The following is a 16437-nucleotide window of genomic DNA, read 5'->3' on the forward strand; positions in this document are numbered from 1 at the left end:
CACGAGGTGCTCCGAGGGCAGCCGGAGGCTTGTCTGAGGTGAGCGGCGGTGCTGGGATTTGAACCCAGGTTGTCAGGCTCTTAATACCGGGATCTGGACCGCACTTAATGGCCCGGCCACTGATGGGGAAATGAAGCCTGCCGCGAGGACCTTCCAGGTGCCCCAGCTACAGTTTCATACTCTCCCGCTCTGTGACCCCAGTTGTCCCCTTCTCCCCCCTCCCTTCCCACCTCAGAATCAGCCCAAGAAAACTGGAGCAGCGAGGGTTAAGTCAACTCCCTCTGCCGGTGGTGCCGCCATCTTGCTGTCGTAGGGCTTGGTGCTTGCCAGGCCTGCACCTGCTCCAGCGGCGCCCTTTCCACAGGCTGGCCCGGAAAGCCAGCTGCGCGCGGGCACTGCGAACACGCTAGCTCCCGGCCAGCCTGGCAGGCGCAGCTGGAGGGCGAAAGCACCGACTCCAGGCCGAGATGCGGGGCTGGGGCCTGCAGGCCAGATCCTCCAGGAAGGAGCCTGCTCCCCAGCACTGTCCCCCCCCCACCCGCCCGACAGGCCCTGCTGTCTGAAGGAGGCCAGTCCCCTGCAGGGTGGGCAGCCCTGTGAACCCTGGTGGGAGAAGGAGGCAGGTCCACGGTGGGAGCGATTCCCTCCCTTTTTACAGAGGGAAGAGAGGCTAGACACAAACAAGGGAGTGTCGGTGACCATCAGAGGAACAAAACCCAACTCCCAGCCGGGACAAGGCAGGGCTTTACTAGCCACCTCCCTGTCAATAGGAGGCCGGTGTAGTTCCATCCTTTCTGCAGATGCCTCTGGCCGGGGCGATCTGCCCCCTCTTCTTGGACTTGCTGCTTCAGTATCAGCAGAGAATCATCCCCTGCCCTCCCTCCCTCTTCCCTCCTCCCTTTCAGTGGGGACTGGGGCTGGCAGCGACATTTGAGAGCCAATGCAGGGAAGGCACCTGACCTTGGGGAGGAATGTGGGAAATGTCTGCAGCCTGGAGCAGCCACCCCCCCACACACACACCTGGGGCCCAGGAATGTGGCCCCCACGGGAGGTGTGTGTGTGTGTGCGCGGGTGGGGTGCAGGGCCCAGAGTGCTAAAGTGTTGGAGGGCCCCATAAGGTCACCTGCTGAAACTCCTACATGGTCACAGAGGGTGAAGATGAAACTAAAGCCTGCTCTCCTTGAGGCCACCATGGTCCTCTCTCTGATCCCCTTAGGGAGTGCTCCCTGACTCCTAGAGCCCCCTCGAGCCCAAGGCCACAGGCACAACTGCAACTTGTGACTTCTCAGACCCGCAGAACCACAGAATGTCAGAGCCCTTCGAAATCAGCAGCTACTGCGTCCATCCCCCGTTACAGATGTGGAAACCGAGGCCAGAGAGGCTACGGGAATTGGCCACAGGTGCTCTAACTACGGGCCAGGACCCTGGGGTGGGTGCCTTTCCCACACACCCCCTGCACCCAGCTTCCTCCTCTCACTAGGAAGATTCAGGTGGTACTCACCCCCCCCCCCCCAAGGTCTTACAGGGTTCCTGCTGGGAATCCGGTGCCTTCTGTGAGTGCCCTTAACTGCCAGGGTTGGGAGCTGCAGCCACAGGGGCAGAGGCCGAGGGCCTGGCCTCCACGCTCAAGGCTTCTGGTGAGCAGGTGATCTGTGGTCTGGCTGCACAGCATGATCAGGCCCCGGTAAGTCCAGCAGATGCCTCTCTTTGGAACTGAACCCCGAGAAAAGGGTGAGTAAGGACTCTGCTGCCCTCTCGTGGCCACACCAGGCCTGGCCGCTGCTGTCTGGGTTTGGGGCCGTTTGTCTTCTTCAAGCCCTAGAAAGCAATCTCCCAATCCCCTCCCCCTAGAAAGTGCTCTGGGCAGCCAGAGGGGGTGGTATCACCTCACTTCCCTATCACGGAGGCCAGAGCTTTGGCTGCGTAAAGTAGGACGGGAAGGGTGCACGATGGCTTGTTCAGGGATGGATCCTGAAGGAAGAAGGGCTCAGGCCAACAGGGGAGGCCCAGAGTGTTACCCAGCATGCCTGGGTGTGGGGAGAGACCCGGTGGTTTCCACGGGAATGGCCTCATCAACTAACACTAGACAGGATGCTTTGAAAATTTAGAGGATATTTATTTTTCAGGAAGGTCCACCACAGCTGACAGGCACTACCCTCCTCCGCTCTAAGGGATTTCTCTTTTGTTTTGCGAGAAATGCCCTCTTTTCTTGGAAGTGCCCGTGGGAAGGCTGGGATGTGAAGAGAAACCATACACAACACTCCAGAGCCTTAAAAAAATAAAGCAACAAACAACCTCCTCCACACAAATACACACATACAAAATAAACAGATGTATAAAAGAGAGGCTATGCTCCTCCCGTCCTGGCTGAGGGGTGCTTTGGGAGAGTGGGGCTGGGTGGCTTCGCCCCCCTTCCCCTAGCCAGGATTATCCAGAGGCGAAATGGTATGGAAGTGCCCAACAGCCAAGGAGAAGGCCCTGGCTTCCGAGAGAGGACAGGGGCAGGGCCTCTCCCTCTCCCTGGAGCTCAGGGGGGACAAGGTACAAAGGAACAAATAAATAAATAAATAAATAGAACCCAACATGCTCCCAGAGGCCTAAGGGCTTAGGCTGAGGCTCGGGGGGGCCCCTGGGGCCTGTTTCCCTGAAAAGAGCAGATCCAGTGACAGGCAGAAAGAACAACAGGGAAAACACAAGTCCAAAAGCTGTACTCCACCTGGCCTCCAGAGCCTGCGTCCTTCATATCCCGGGAAGGGCCCAGCCCAGAAGTGAGCCTCAAACCAGCTCTGGAGGAACCAGGGGTGGACCGAGCCTGCCCTCTGGCCCGGCAGGTGCCCAGAGGCTGGGGGGACCTGCCCTCTCTCCCTGGCATTCTCTGAGGCCAGCAGAGCCCCACCCCCCGCTTGCCGTCTGGCCTTCACCCTGACCATCTCCGCAGGAAGGAACTGTGGATGCCTCCAGGTTGGGCTCTTCCCTGGAAGGATGGGGCGTGGCCCTCTCCCGCTCCTCTTCTTGACCCTCCTGACTTGCTGCATCCTGAGTCCGCTGGGAGAAGTCCTTGTGTGACTGTAAATAATCAGAACGGTCCATCCCGGTGTCCTCCTCTGCTCCATTTGGCCACGGATGTCCTCACTGTGCCCGGCCAGGGCTGCGCTCGAGGCTCCCTTCAGGCCAACAGGGAGAAGGCGTCAGACAGAAGCACGAACAGAGAAGGGGGCAGGAGCTGCTGGAATGGACAGTTTGGGCAAGAGGCCAAACCAGACACACGAACAAGTTCAAGGGACTCGGGGGTCCCCGGGTCCCTCCTGGAGAAGCGTGGCCATCTCGGGGCCGGGGGGAGCACGGGGCAGGGGTGGGCTGGCCGCTCAGCTGGGCAGCAGCACGTGCTCCAGGAGGTAGGTGAGGGAGTCCCAGTGCTTCCAGAGGAGGAAGAGGACGAGGACCAGGAGGGCGGTGCTGGTGATGCGCAGGCGTGTCTTCATGAGGGGCGTGATGAAGCTGGCGATGGTGGACACGAACACCAGCAGCACGGCCATGAGCGCCAGGATCACGTTGATGAACTTGCCCAGCAGAGCCCGCGCGTTGGCGTTCTCCACGCCCTCCAGCTGCACGACCTGCTGCTGCTGCTGCTGCAACTCCAGCTTGGTGACGCGGGTCAGGCAGGACTCCACGGCCTCCTGGGGGGGGGAGGGGCGCGTGGGAGCTCAGGGTGGGCTGAACCCTCCCCGCCCCTCAGAGAAGGGGCCCGTGCACAGGGCGCCCCCTGCAAAGGCCAGGTGGGGGGGGGGGTGGGTACAGGCTGATCGGCTGCAGCTGGGGGCAGTGCTTTACGACGTTTTAGGGAAGACGGTAGGAGACGGATGTGGTTGACTCGTGTGTGTGCGGGGAGTGGAGAGGGGACACACAGCTGGCCCAATCCCCTGGAGCTTCCTCTCCAGGCAGCCTGGAGCCCGCAGATCCCGATTATTCACTGGCAAGGCTGCCATCACAGAGCTGGGGGCATGGGCGGCCCTCGCCCGTCGGCTCGCACAAATCCAGCCTCGGGCCTGCCCGGCTCCTATCTCCGCCCCACACTGCCCTCTCCAGCCACGCGCCCATCTGCGCCGCCAGTGGACCCGCCTGTGCCCATCACCCCCCACTTGGTAAAGCCCTCACCCTCCGGCCGCCGACAGCTCTCTCGGCACGTCTGGGGCCTCCCCAGGGCCAGTCTCTGGTCGTACCTGGATGTCCCGAGCCCTTTCGTAGGATTGGTAGGCCACCTTCTCCTCCATGCTGGCCAGCTCCTGCTTCAGGTTGGTCATCTCATTCTGGTGAAGCTCGGTCAGGTCATTGAGCTGTTCTTCCAGCCGCTCGTACCTGGCAGAGGGAGAAGGGGTGACTTCAGTCCTGGCCCCCTGACCTCCCTTCTCTCCCCAGGATCGATTTCGTTCCTCAAAACACGCAACGCGTTCAGTCCCCTTCCAATTTGAACAGCAACGACAACGAAAGCTACTCTTTATACGGCTCTGCTTCCAAGTAGGCATTGTGCCCAGGCTTTACCCACGTTATCTCCCAGGATCCTCACCCCCCTCAACCCCACGAGACAAGCACTAGCATCATCCCATTTCACAGATGAGAAGACTGGGACAGAGAGAGGTTAAGGAACCTGCCTAAGGTCCCACAGCTCATGAACGGAGGACTCAGGGATTAAACGCCTTCGGCGCGAGCCTGTAAGCCCTGGACTGAGATGCTCTCCTGGTCACCAGGGACACAGCGACACAGCGACACGATCCCTGCTCTGCCGGCACAAAGTATCAAAAGGTGACTCTCATGTAGGGGTAGTTAGTTTTCAGGCAGGGACCCCCCCCCCCCAATTTTCTAACCCTTCTTCATATATATGAAGAAAAAGGAAAAGAGCTAATTAAGGAAAAGCTCGCCGAGAATCCCAGAGAGCAAGTGACAACCAAATGACACAGGAGGGGCACTGAGCAAGAGGGCGCAGAGCAGGCGGGGAGGGGCTGGAGACTCCAGCTTCTGCCAAATGTTTAACCTGATGGTGCCAGAGGTTTACACAGTTTGACTTTAGAGGTTTGGACTCGTCGAACCTTCACGAACCCTAGGAGTAGGGATCCGTGTTATTGCCGCGGCACAGACCCGGAGAGCAGCTGTGGGGAGCACTAAGTGCTTTGTTCAAGGTAAACAGGAAAGAGCAGAGCTGGGCTTTGAACCCAGGGAACCTGGCTCGAGAGTCAGTGCCGTTAGTCCTTCCGGAGGAGAGGCCACGTAGCTGGCCGTGTCCCTGCCTCAGTTTCCCCCTTCTGTACACGGACCACATAACCATCAAGCAGGGATGTTCAGAGCTCCTGAGACAGGCAGAGCCTTCTCTCCATCGGCAGGCCAGGCCCCCTAACCCTATCTCCCAGCCGCTCTGACCAGTCTGGAGGAAGGCCTCCCGGGGCCTCTTCTGGCTCCTTCCGGCAGCCTCGGACCCTTCTATGTGCACCTCCACCTGCCTCCGCGAGCCGGAGTCTGAAAGCCAGCGCCCGGCCGCTCCGGCCGAGGCCCGGCCGGGCGGCGGCGGTGCGGGAGGGGTGGCGCCTACCTGTAGCGCTCCTCCTGCAGACACTGGGTCATGTAGGTGTAGTCCCTCTGCAACTGAGACTTGAGGTCCTCCATCGAGTCCTCCAGGTGGGACTGTCCCTCCTTAATCTCCCGCAGCTCCTCCAGCAGAGCGTCCAGGCTTCCGGGGGCCCCGTACAGCGTGTTCGACTTGGGGCTCCCTAGCGCCCCCGCCGGCCCAGCCCCGGAGTTGCTGCCCGCCCCGGCCGAGCTGGCGCTGGCACTGGAGCACTCGTCATCGCTGCCGTACTTGGGGCTGGACACGAGGGTGGCGCTGCCGCTCAGCGCCCGGGCCGCCTCCTCGGGGGGCCCGTCCTCCAGAGGGTCCTTCAGGTGGGCGATGTTGTCGGCGCTGCCAAACTTGTTGCGGATGAGGCTGGCGAACTCCCGGGGCTTGGACACCACCGCGGTGTGGGTGGCCTGCGAGAGGCCCGAGAGGCTGCCCTTGACGCCCTCGACCACGCCGCCCCCGAAGCCACTGATGCCGGCGCGCACGTTGGCGCCCACGTCCTTCAGGCCCTGCTGCATGTCCCGCAGCACGTCCTTGGGCTGCCGCGAGGGCCCGTTCTGCTCTATCTCCTTCAGGCGCCGGCGGTAGTGCTCCAGCTTCTTGTGTAGCTGGGCGATGGTCTGGGCCGACTTCTGGTTCTTCTTCTCGAACACCTGCTTGATGCGCGACACCTGCTGCTTGTCCGCATTGTTGGCCAGCTTCAGGTACTCGGCCACGTTGTCGTCCCGCGCCTCCTGCTCGATCTTGATCTGCTCGGTGATCTTCAGGATCTTCTGGTGCAGGTGGTCGATGGCAGCCTTGGTCCGCTGGGGGTCGGGCGCCCCGTCCGGCACGTCCAGGCTGACGGGACCGTCGGCGTCACCGTGGCCGGGGCCGCCGGGGAGGCTCAGGGCCACAAGGTCTCCCTTGTCAACCTGGGGAAGGAGGCAAGAAAAGCAAGCGTCGGTAAATCGTGACACTGTGGGAGGATACTCTCCTACGTCCGTGGACACCTCTGGCCTTGGTTTCTCTGCCTGGGAGATGGATGCAGGAGGAATAGGAAGCTTCAGGGCAAGACCCCAAATAACCACAACCGTAGCAGTATTCCTTTATGGTGGCCATTTCGTGTTAAAAGATTTTACTTCTGGGGCGCCTGGGTGGCTCAGTCTGTTAAGCGTCCGACTTCAGCTCGGGTCATGATCTCACGGTTTGTGAGTTCGAGCCCCGCGTCGGGCTCTGTGCCGACAGCTCGGAGCCTGGAGCCTGCTTCAGGTTCTGTGTCTCCCTCTCTCTCTGCCCCTCCCCTGCTCGTGCTCTGTCTCTCTCTGTCTCTCAAAAATAAATAAACGTTGAAAAAAAAATTTTAAAAAGAAGATTTTTTTTCTAAGTAATGTCTATACCCAACGTGGGCCTCAAACACCCAGCTCCGAGATCAAGAGTTACACCCTCCACTGACCGAGCCAGCCAAGTGCCCCTACCCATGGCCAGTTTTGAAGGGCTGTCCCAGCTGCGATCCACGTAATCCTCATAACATCCCTAAAATGCAGTCTAGGCAGATCTGCCCCTCCTTTGGCCCAGAGAGTTCAAGCAAGTTGCTCCGGGACACGCAGCCACGAAAACACAGAACTTCCAGCCCAGAGCTCTTCTTGCTCCATCATACGGACCAAGTATGCCTGAGGAGAGTCACAGGACTGACTTCTCAGAGACAAGACAAGCTGTCCCTCTGGACTCCACCTCCCCCAAAGGCTCCTGCCTCAAACAGGCCTCTCCCCCAGAGCTGGCCAAAGCCTACACTTTGGCCCTACGTAGGCACAGGAAGCCTCCCCACCCGTCCCACCCCGGCTTTCCTAATGCAGTTCAGCAGGTCTCCTGCCTCTGTGGATACCCCTTCCAGCCCCTCCATCACCTTCCAGCTCTCTTGAGTCGTCAGCAACCTCTTCCGCTTCATGACGGCAGGAGCACCCAGCCCTGCCCGCTCTCCCAGACGCTCTCTCAGATGCGGGAGAGGAGCACAGCCCCACCCACCGTGCTGGCCAGGTCCTGAGGACTCAAGTCCCAGGAGCAACCCCTGGGGGCCAAGGGCAGCAGAGACCAGTCTGGGGGCCTGAAGGTACCAGGGCCTAGCTCAGGAGGGGGCAAATGTGCAGGACGGAGCAGACGGTCCCTTTCCAAGCAGCAGGCAGGCTTCCCAAGCGCATGAGGGTGGCACAAAGGAGAAGAGAAGCTGAGAAAGGTTGGGGGGTCGGGGTGAAAGGAAGGAAAGGTCCCAGGAGATAGGAAAGATGAGAAACCGCGGGGTCAGAAGAAAGCAGGCGGGCCTGGAGTCCTGCTCTCCCAGGGCCGCCCCCCCCACCCCAGCTGCTGGAGAACCTCTCTGTCCACAGCTGAGTCCCCTGTGTCTTATCGCCATGCAAGAACGGAAGCAGCAGGAAATGGCTCAACCCCATGTATTTTTACACACAGCACACCCCAGGACGGCCGGGTCAGATCCTTCGCTCTTCATGTGTGTGGGGCGGGATGAGGTACAGGTGGGGGAAGGGGTTATAAGCGCAAAGCAAGTGGCCCGCTTACCCACACCAGAACTGGAAGCAGCCTGTGCCAATTACAGGCAGAAGTCACTGGACCCGGTTTCTGCCGAGGTGCAAAGTTATTGGAAAACACTAGTGAAAACAACAGTCCTGCCAAAATCAGGAGCCGGGGAGGGGACGGGGGCGGGTGGCTCCTCTGTGGGCTTCCTCTGGGGCCTTTCCAGGTCACAGTTCTGCTGGGGATGCTGGGGACAATGCCGATCCCTTCTCCAATCTCTCCTAAAGTCAGGACTTGCCCCTTACATTGGCTTTGGGTCTCCCTTTGTGTCCCCTGGCCCTCCCTCCAGGGGCACATGTCTTCAGAACCCTGCACCTCTGAATTTCTGAACTCGCGTACCAGAAGAGCCAATTCCACAGCCTCCCTTAAATGATCTGTCCCAAGGTCTGTCACGCCAGTGCGACTTAAAACCCCGTCCTGCAGTTAAACCCCTTCCTCCTGTGCTATGTCCTGCAGTGATGAAACCTGTCTCTCCCTGACCCTCAGTATCCCCACCTGAGAAGGGGGATAATGCTATCTACTCTCAGGTCTCTGTGAGGGTTACACAAGATGATGCCTAGCAAGCACTTAGCCCAGTGTGGGGCATACAGAAGGCACTCATAAATGCTGTCTGGATCCAGGCAGCACAATTCAGGGGGGCAGGGGAATGCAGTTTAATTAAGAAATTACACCAACCAGGGGCACCTGGGTGGCGCAGACAGTTAAGCCTCCGACTTTGGTCGGGTCATGATCTCACAGTTTGGGAGTTCGAGCCCCACGTCGGGTCTGTGCTGACAGCTCGGAGCCCGGAGTCTGCTTCGGATTTTGTGTCTCCCTCTTTCTCTGACCATCCCCAGCTCACGCTCTGTCTCTCGGTCTCTCTCTCTCAAAAGTAAACAAACATTAAAACAAAACAAAACAAGCAGTGTAGACCTAGGGTCCAAGATTGAAAATTCATTCACAAAAAAAAAGAGATTATCCCCCTACCAGTGCAGTCAATATTGATACTATAGCATAAATATTGAACTACAAAAAATTAAATTCTCTAGGAACACCATTTTTAAGATTAAGCAATCTGGTCCTCCTCTAAGGCTGCTGTGCTTCCAAAGAGGCTCAATTCTCTTTCTCCCTCTTTGGGGGAGAAAAAACGTCCAGAAGGTGAGTTTTGGGTCTGAAACATGGCTTGATGCTCGGCCCTCGGTGGTGCTCGGCTGTCTCTATAATGAGCAGAGAACCTGCCGCAAGGACTAGGAGGGGGATGCGAGCAGCTAATGAGACAGGGATGCCGTGAAAAGTAGAAGTGCTTTGGGACTCCGAGGGACTGTAAAATAGCAACTCTCCCCCTACCTTGGCTTTACTCCTGCAGCTTAGTGTCTCTCCTCCCTTGATTTAGAGTCTGTCTAGCTTACAGATGGAAAAGCCGAGTGGAAGCTGGCTGCGAAATCCCCGGGAACGAGAGAACAGACATTCCTGGGAAAACAAGCTGGGGCCTAACGGTGGGCTGGAGTGGCCTGGGGCTGGGCTCCTGGCCCCCTCACCTGCCCCTCTTTCCTGCCCTGGGGCCCAGACTCGAGCCCGGGGGTCCCTCAGCAGGACGCCAGCTCCTTGCTGCCCCTCCACTGGCATCTGCCACACCTGGACCCCACTGGGCGCCTCCAGTCACAGAACACCCCCTCCCTGTCCTCCCCCACGGAGGAAGGCGGGGGGTTCTTCACACCTCCCACCCCAGGACACCCCCCCTCTCCCCATTGCACCAGTGGCCCTTCAGGACTGAACCACGACAGAGTGGCTAAAGGAAAGAAAGCCAAGGAGGTGGCAGGCAGCAGGCAGAGGCACCAAGAAGGAGAATACTTTAACAAAGGAAGGAGAGTTCAAGCATAAGATGACAAAACTATGAAGGATGGAAAAAGCAGAAGAGGGGAAAGAGATCTGGAAAAAAAAAAAGCATGCACACAAAATAACAAACAAAAAAAAACCACAAGGAAAAGCAATGAGCCTGTGGCATTGTTTACAATAGCCAAGATGTGGAAGCTGGCCCAATGTCCGTCCATAGACAAATGGATACAGAAGAGGCAGAGTACGTGCATAGGGGAATAATACTCAGCCATAAAAAAGAGTGAAATCTTGCCATTTGCAACTACGGGGATGGAACTAGAGAGTATAAAGCCAAGTGAAACAAGTCAGAGAAAGGTAAACACGGCATGATTTCACTCATACGTGAAATTTAAGAAACAGAACAAACAAAGCAAAAAAGACAAAAAACACAGACTCCTAAATACAAAGAACAAGCTGGTGGTTGTCAGAGGGGAGGTGGGGGAGGGGTGGAACAGGTGAAGGGGACTAAGGGGACACTTATCGTGGGGCGCCTGGGTGGCTCGGTCAGGTAAGAGCCCGACTCTGGATTTCGGCTCAGGTTAAGATCTCGCAGTTCATGGGATCGAGCCCCATGTGCTGACAGCACGGAGCCTGCTTGGGATTCTCTCTCTCCCTCTGCCCCTCCCCTCCTAGCATACATTTTCTCTCCCTCTCTAAAAATAAACAAATAAACTTTAAAAAAAGAGTACACTTATGATGAGCACTGTATCATGCATAGAATTGTTGAGTCATTACCCTGTACACCTGAAACTAACATAACACTGTGTGTTAATTATACTTCTATTAAAAAAAAAAAAAAAAAAAACAGCACGGAGACAGGACAGAGAGCCCATGCAAGGCAATGGAAAGAGCACCAAATTTGGAGTCAGACACCAATTTAGAACCCTAGCTCTGTCCCTCACTGGCCACGTGCCGTTGGGTATGTCATTAACTTTACTCTATTTTCTCACCCGGAAACGGGAGGGGATTCGACCTACCCCCAAAGGGTTGTCAGGAGAATAAAATGAAACAGTAAGTGAAGGCAAGAATCGGTACAGTCTCAGGGCATACAGCAGGTGCTCAAAAACAAAATTAAGTGACACTTCATATTCACTAGTGTGGCCATAATTTTTAAAAGGAAAATAACAGGGGGTGCCTGGGTGGCTCCGTCGGTTAAGCGTCCGACTTCAGCTCAGGTCACGATCTCACAGCTCGTGAGTTCGAGCCCCGTGTCTGGCTCTGTGCTGACAGCTCGGAGCCTGGAGCCTGCAGCCTGCTTCCGATTCTGTGTCTTCCTCTCTGCCCCTCCTCCACTCCTGCTCTGTCTCTCTGTCTCAGAAATAAAATAAAAACATTTAAAAAAAATTATAAAAGGAAAATAACAAGTGTTGGCAAGGATGTAGAAAAACTACCACAGGTATTCATACCGTGCTGGTGGGAATGTAAAGGGGAAGTCCCTGCGGAAAACAGTTTGGGGGGTCCCTTAGTTTGGGGGATTTGCCGTAGATTTGCCACATGATCTCGCAATTCCACTCCCGGGTATATAGCCAAAGGAATTAAAAACGGGTATTCAGGCACCTGGGTGGCTCAGTCGGTTAAGTGTCCGACTTTGGCTCAAGTCATATCTCACAGTTCATGGGTTCGGGCCCCGCATCGGGCTCTGTGCTGACATCTCAGAGCCTGGAGCCTGCTTCGGATTCTGTGTCTCCCTCTCTCTCTGCCCCTCCCCCACTCACGCTCTATCTCCCTCTCAAAAACAAACATTTAAAGAAAAAAAATTTTTTGAATGGGTATTCAAACAAGTACGTGTACAAATGTATTCATAACAGCACTTTTCACAATAGCCAAAGGGTGGACACAACTCATTTGTCCATCAACCAAAGAATGGGTAAACGAAGTTGGTACATCCATACAGTGGAACATCATTGGGCCATAAAAGGAATGAAGTCCCACTGATACACACAACAACGTGGATGAACTTTGAGAACATCACGCTAAGCAAAAGAAGCCAGATGCAAAAGGTCATGTGCTGAAGGATTCCTTTTATATGAAACGTCCGGAAAGGTTAAAGCCATAGAGACAGAAGGCAGATTAGTGGTGGCCAGGGGCTGGGGGGCAGGGGAGGAGTGGGGAGTGGGGAGTGGCTGCTTAATGGGTCTGGGTTTCTTTTGGGGGTGATGGCAATCTTCTGGAGCCAGACAGAGGTGGTGATTACAAAAAGCTGGATGTAGAAGGCCAGGGGTCCTCCCACCTGCTGGTTCCGGCCACCGCTCCAACCAATGTCCTATTACAGGGTTGGTCTGTGGGAGGGTCTCCTGGTCCTTCAAATCACTGTCTCATTTTCAACAGAGCCAGAGCTCTTTCTAACTCTCTCCCAATCCCGTGTCCTGAGGCCGGGTACAGATCACTCAACCCCCGGTCAGTGGTGGGTGAAAACTCCCTGGGTCTCCCAGCTGGAGCACGGCAGCGAGTGGGCAACAGAGGCACCATTGCTCCTCTCTCCAAATTGTCACAGAGTTTCACTTGGCCCAGGCCACTCAGCCCTCTGTCCGTGCCCAGCAGCCAGCACCACACCTGGAGCTGCGGCCCCAGCATCATGGCCTTCCCACGCCACTCTCCTAGGTACCTGACCCCAAGATTGATCCCCGCCCGTGGGCCAGGCAAGTTCTTACAAGGAGAATGGTGGAGGGAGGGCCATGCTTCCTTCCATGATGCCCTTCCATGCCGGGCAACCAGGGAGGCCATGTCATGCTCTCCGCTCATGGTACCTACCAGCCGGGGCTGAGGTCACAGACCTTGTTCTAAACAGTGACTGAGGTCCAAGAAGTCCTGGTGAATGTTCTGGAAGAGCCAGAGATGGGACGTTGTCTTAAGTGTCCAGGGTCCAACCTTCCCACTTCCCCTCCCTGCTTCCTGCACCCAGAAGCACCCCCTCCACGTGGGCTCGCAGAGCCGTGGACTCCCTTCCCTGTCCCCATCCGGCAATTCCGCACGAAGCCGGATTAGGCATGCTGCCAGATTACAGGAGCCCTGGCTCCTGGGGGCCTCCCAGGGCTCCCACCTCCTCCCAGGCCTGAGCTCATGTCCTCTGTTAACCCGGGGCCCTGCCATAGGGGCAATGGCTCCCCGTCTTGCACACCAGCCCAGCCGCCCAGATCCCTGAGGCCGGGAGCACACAGTATACTCTGTAGGGACAGAAAGCATCCAGGCTTTCATGAAGCTCTGTGCAGGGAGGAGAAGGTACTAGCTGCTGTGAAATGTGGAGCGTGGTGCTATTTCTCGGCAATGGAATAAATTCCACCTGTGCTCCCAGGTTCCCACAAGACTGCAGAGGGCTCCCAGCCTGACGTCCCTCCCCAGGGGACAAGCAGCCCCTTCCTGAACTTACAAAGTACTCCTGTTAGGGTCCCCAGGGCAGGCTGACACAGAAGATGAGGACTTCCTGTCCTAGGTCTCTGCTCAGGAAAGCCAACACGAAGGTCACTCTTAGACAGACAGATACACACACACACACACACACACGCAAGGAGAGGGGAGGGGAGGAAACAAAGAGTTTTGGAGCTTCTTTGCTTCCCTTTGGGAGAGCAGGGCAGTCCCTGTCATCCTGGGACAGGTGGCCTTCAGGCTCCCTCCCAGGGCGGGGAACAAGAGGGTCTGGGGTCTGGCCAAGCAGGTTGAGATCCACATGGGATGTTGCTCTTGAGCAGGGCCTGGGCTTCCAGACGCTAAGAGCCCAGAAGGCCAAGTGTGATGGAGGCTGTTGGGCCCGCGTGACTCAGCAGAGGTGCTTCTATCTGCTGACTTCTGGCCCCGTGACTCTGATTTGAGCACCCCTCTAGGGATAGAGAACACTCATTCACTTTTTCTAATCATCCCCAGAGGGAAAGGCCAGGGCCAAGATGGAAAGGAATATTCATGGCCAGCTCAAATCCTTCTGCCTAAAGAGGCAGTTTGACCTTGCAGGGAAGCTGGGAGGAAGGGACCTGACGTCTCCCACACCAACTAGATATTCCAGCCAGAGCCAGAAAAATGACCCGAAGCCCCGGTGCTGGAGGCAGGGACTGCCCCCATTCCTCCAAATCAGCAGGCACAGCCTGCCGGGCTGCTGGCTCTTTCTCTTCCTGGTGAGGAGGTGGGGGCAGTTTGCGGTTTCTTGCTCGGTCCCAGCTCTGGACACCCCATCACAGCTGACCCATGCCCCCCCCCACCCCCATGTGGGAAAGGCGCAGGGGAGGGGAGAAGGGGAAGGTACCAGCCCACCCAGCGGTTCCTCCAGTGCCAGGGAGCCTAAGCGGCTTTTCTCCGGAGGGCAGGGAGGCAAATGCTTAGGCACTTAATGAAGTACACGTGGGGCAGTATGTATACCCGGGTCTATTCACGGGGGGTCCAGTGGGGTGAAAAACTCCTGCAGCAAGACCCCAGCCCCTAAAAGGGGGATTCGAGAGGCAGGAGCCTGAGGGCCTGGCTCCTCCCTGCAGCACCCCATCCCTTGTGGCAAGGCATAGGCCCTCAGCGGCTTTACAGAGAGTCCCATGCTGCCACCTGGGATTTCAGAGTGCAGGGCACAGACACCCGAGGAATGCACTCGCTCGCCCTTTCAGACAGCACCTGCGATCTCCAGGCAGCTGGGCACCGGGTGGAGGCTTCCGTCAGCCTCTGCCTGCAGCCAGCAGGCACCCACCCCTGCCCAGACTCGGGCCTCAGGGCTACCCTCTCCTCTCTCTCCCCCAGCCCTCAGCTTCCCGACCCTGCTGACAGGCCCACCCATAGGTTCTTGCCCAGTCTACACCTTTTGCTCAGCTACCACATTCCCTGCCCTGCTCAGAACGATGCCCTTTTCCACACAAATGTCCTGCACACTCTGCCTCCTCACCCCCACAGGCTCCTGCCTCGGGGCCTCCTCCGTTCTCCACCCTGCAAATTCTCCAAAAGCTCCAGGCGCCCAAGCACTTGGTTCCTTCTGGACTCCCCACCGTCCACCTGGGGTCAGTGCTCACGGGACCCTCACACCCCGCTCTCCCTGTCCAAGTCTTTCTGTAGACAGAAGGGACCACATCCATGCACACCCCTTCCACTTAATTGCACACCAGCTCCTCTGGCCCCAAGAAGAGTGACGTACGGCGTACTGGTTTCTAGAGGCTTCTGAGCCAGGGTTCACCCGTGCTTCTGCATAAGACTCCTGCCCCCACCCCCACCCCAGGGGCCCTCTGGGCACTCCTCAGCCTAGACCTGAAGGCCTGGTGTTCGCCCCCTCCACCCTCCCACAAAGAGTTCTCTGTAATGGAGCGGGGGCTACACCTTGAGAGACCAGACGGTGAGCACAGGCCACCTGGCAAGCAGCACAAATGGCTTTCTCCCATCCCCGCCCAGTAACCTTCTCCCCTTCCACCCACCAGGGGCCTCACCTGTGCGGGTCCCGTTTCCCGAAGCCGTGCCGGTGACGGGGCGCCAGAGGCTTTGAGGCTCCAGCTTTCCAGGGGCTGGGCCAGGCCCCCGGGGTCGCAGTCCCTGGGCAGCACGGGGCTTGCCAAGGGAAGCCGGGGTCTGCGAGCAGGTGTGCCCAAGCTCCCAGGCTCTGCAGCTGCCATCTCCAGCCTGAGAACCAGCCTGGGGATTAGGGACGGATTGCTCTGGGAGATTTCCCCTGCCCTGGGGCTCACAGGCTGCTCCTTCCCATCTGGGAGGAGACAGGCAGGATCACTGAGCGGGGAGACCCAGCTCTAAAGAGGTGCCCCCGCCACCACCACTCTGCCCATCCCCAAGCCCAGCTGTCGCCACCAGGAGTTCAGTGTGCATGAGGACACCCAGGTGTGACAGGCAGCACCTCCAGCCCCCGTGGGGGGTGCAGCACATGGAGACATACACCTGCATCACTCACCCACCTAGTGCAAGCCCAGAAATGCCTCCCACCATCAGAAGCCCCCCTGACAAACAGAGGCACAGTCCACTGGCTCCCTTCTTCACCTCCTAAAGGAAGTAGGGCTCCCGGCCAGGATGAAAAGGAGGTCTCTGGAGCCTGGAGGGGACTTCTTGTTGGATCCTAACATAGCCAGCTCAGCCTGGAGTACCCTACCTCTCTCCCTTCTGCCCCGCTAAAGCCTCCATCACTCCCAAGCCATGCTCCCTAGCCAAGAACTCCCTGGAGGGATCAGAATTCAGCCAGCATCACCTGGGGGACCCCCGCAGCTCTGAGATATTCTTCCAGAAATCCACTCTCTGCTCAGACACCACTACAGCTCCTTCTCCGCTGGCTTCTGCTCCCTATTCCCTGCTCTCCTCCATGCCCCACCCCCCCACCCCCCGCCTCCCCCCAGCATGGCCCAGGCATAAACACCCCGGATCAAACACAGATGGCAAACTCACAGCAGTCCTTTCCTCCTTGGACTTCATCTGGACAGTTCCAGCAAGAAATCCTGTGAGTGGCCAGCAGA

General features: G+C 57.6%; 1 protein-coding gene across 1 annotated transcript in view; it reads right to left on the reverse strand.

Annotated features, from left to right (window-relative positions):
- Positions 1-2092: 2092 nt before the first annotated feature.
- Positions 2093-16437, reverse strand: part of TMCC2 (transmembrane and coiled-coil domain family 2) — a 40108-nt gene continuing 25763 nt past the window's right edge. The window contains 3 exon segments of the mRNA XM_019433222.2: positions 2093-3677; positions 4221-4356; positions 5582-6522. Of these exon segments, the coding sequence (XP_019288767.2) occupies positions 3366-3677; positions 4221-4356; positions 5582-6522 (1389 nt within the window). The 3' untranslated portion in view covers positions 2093-3365.

Source organism: Panthera pardus, unplaced genomic scaffold (genome assembly GCF_024362965.1).
Source record: "Panthera pardus isolate Hobbes unplaced genomic scaffold, ASM2436296v1 HiC_scaffold_21, whole genome shotgun sequence".
Lineage (NCBI taxonomy): Eukaryota > Metazoa > Chordata > Mammalia > Carnivora > Felidae > Panthera > Panthera pardus.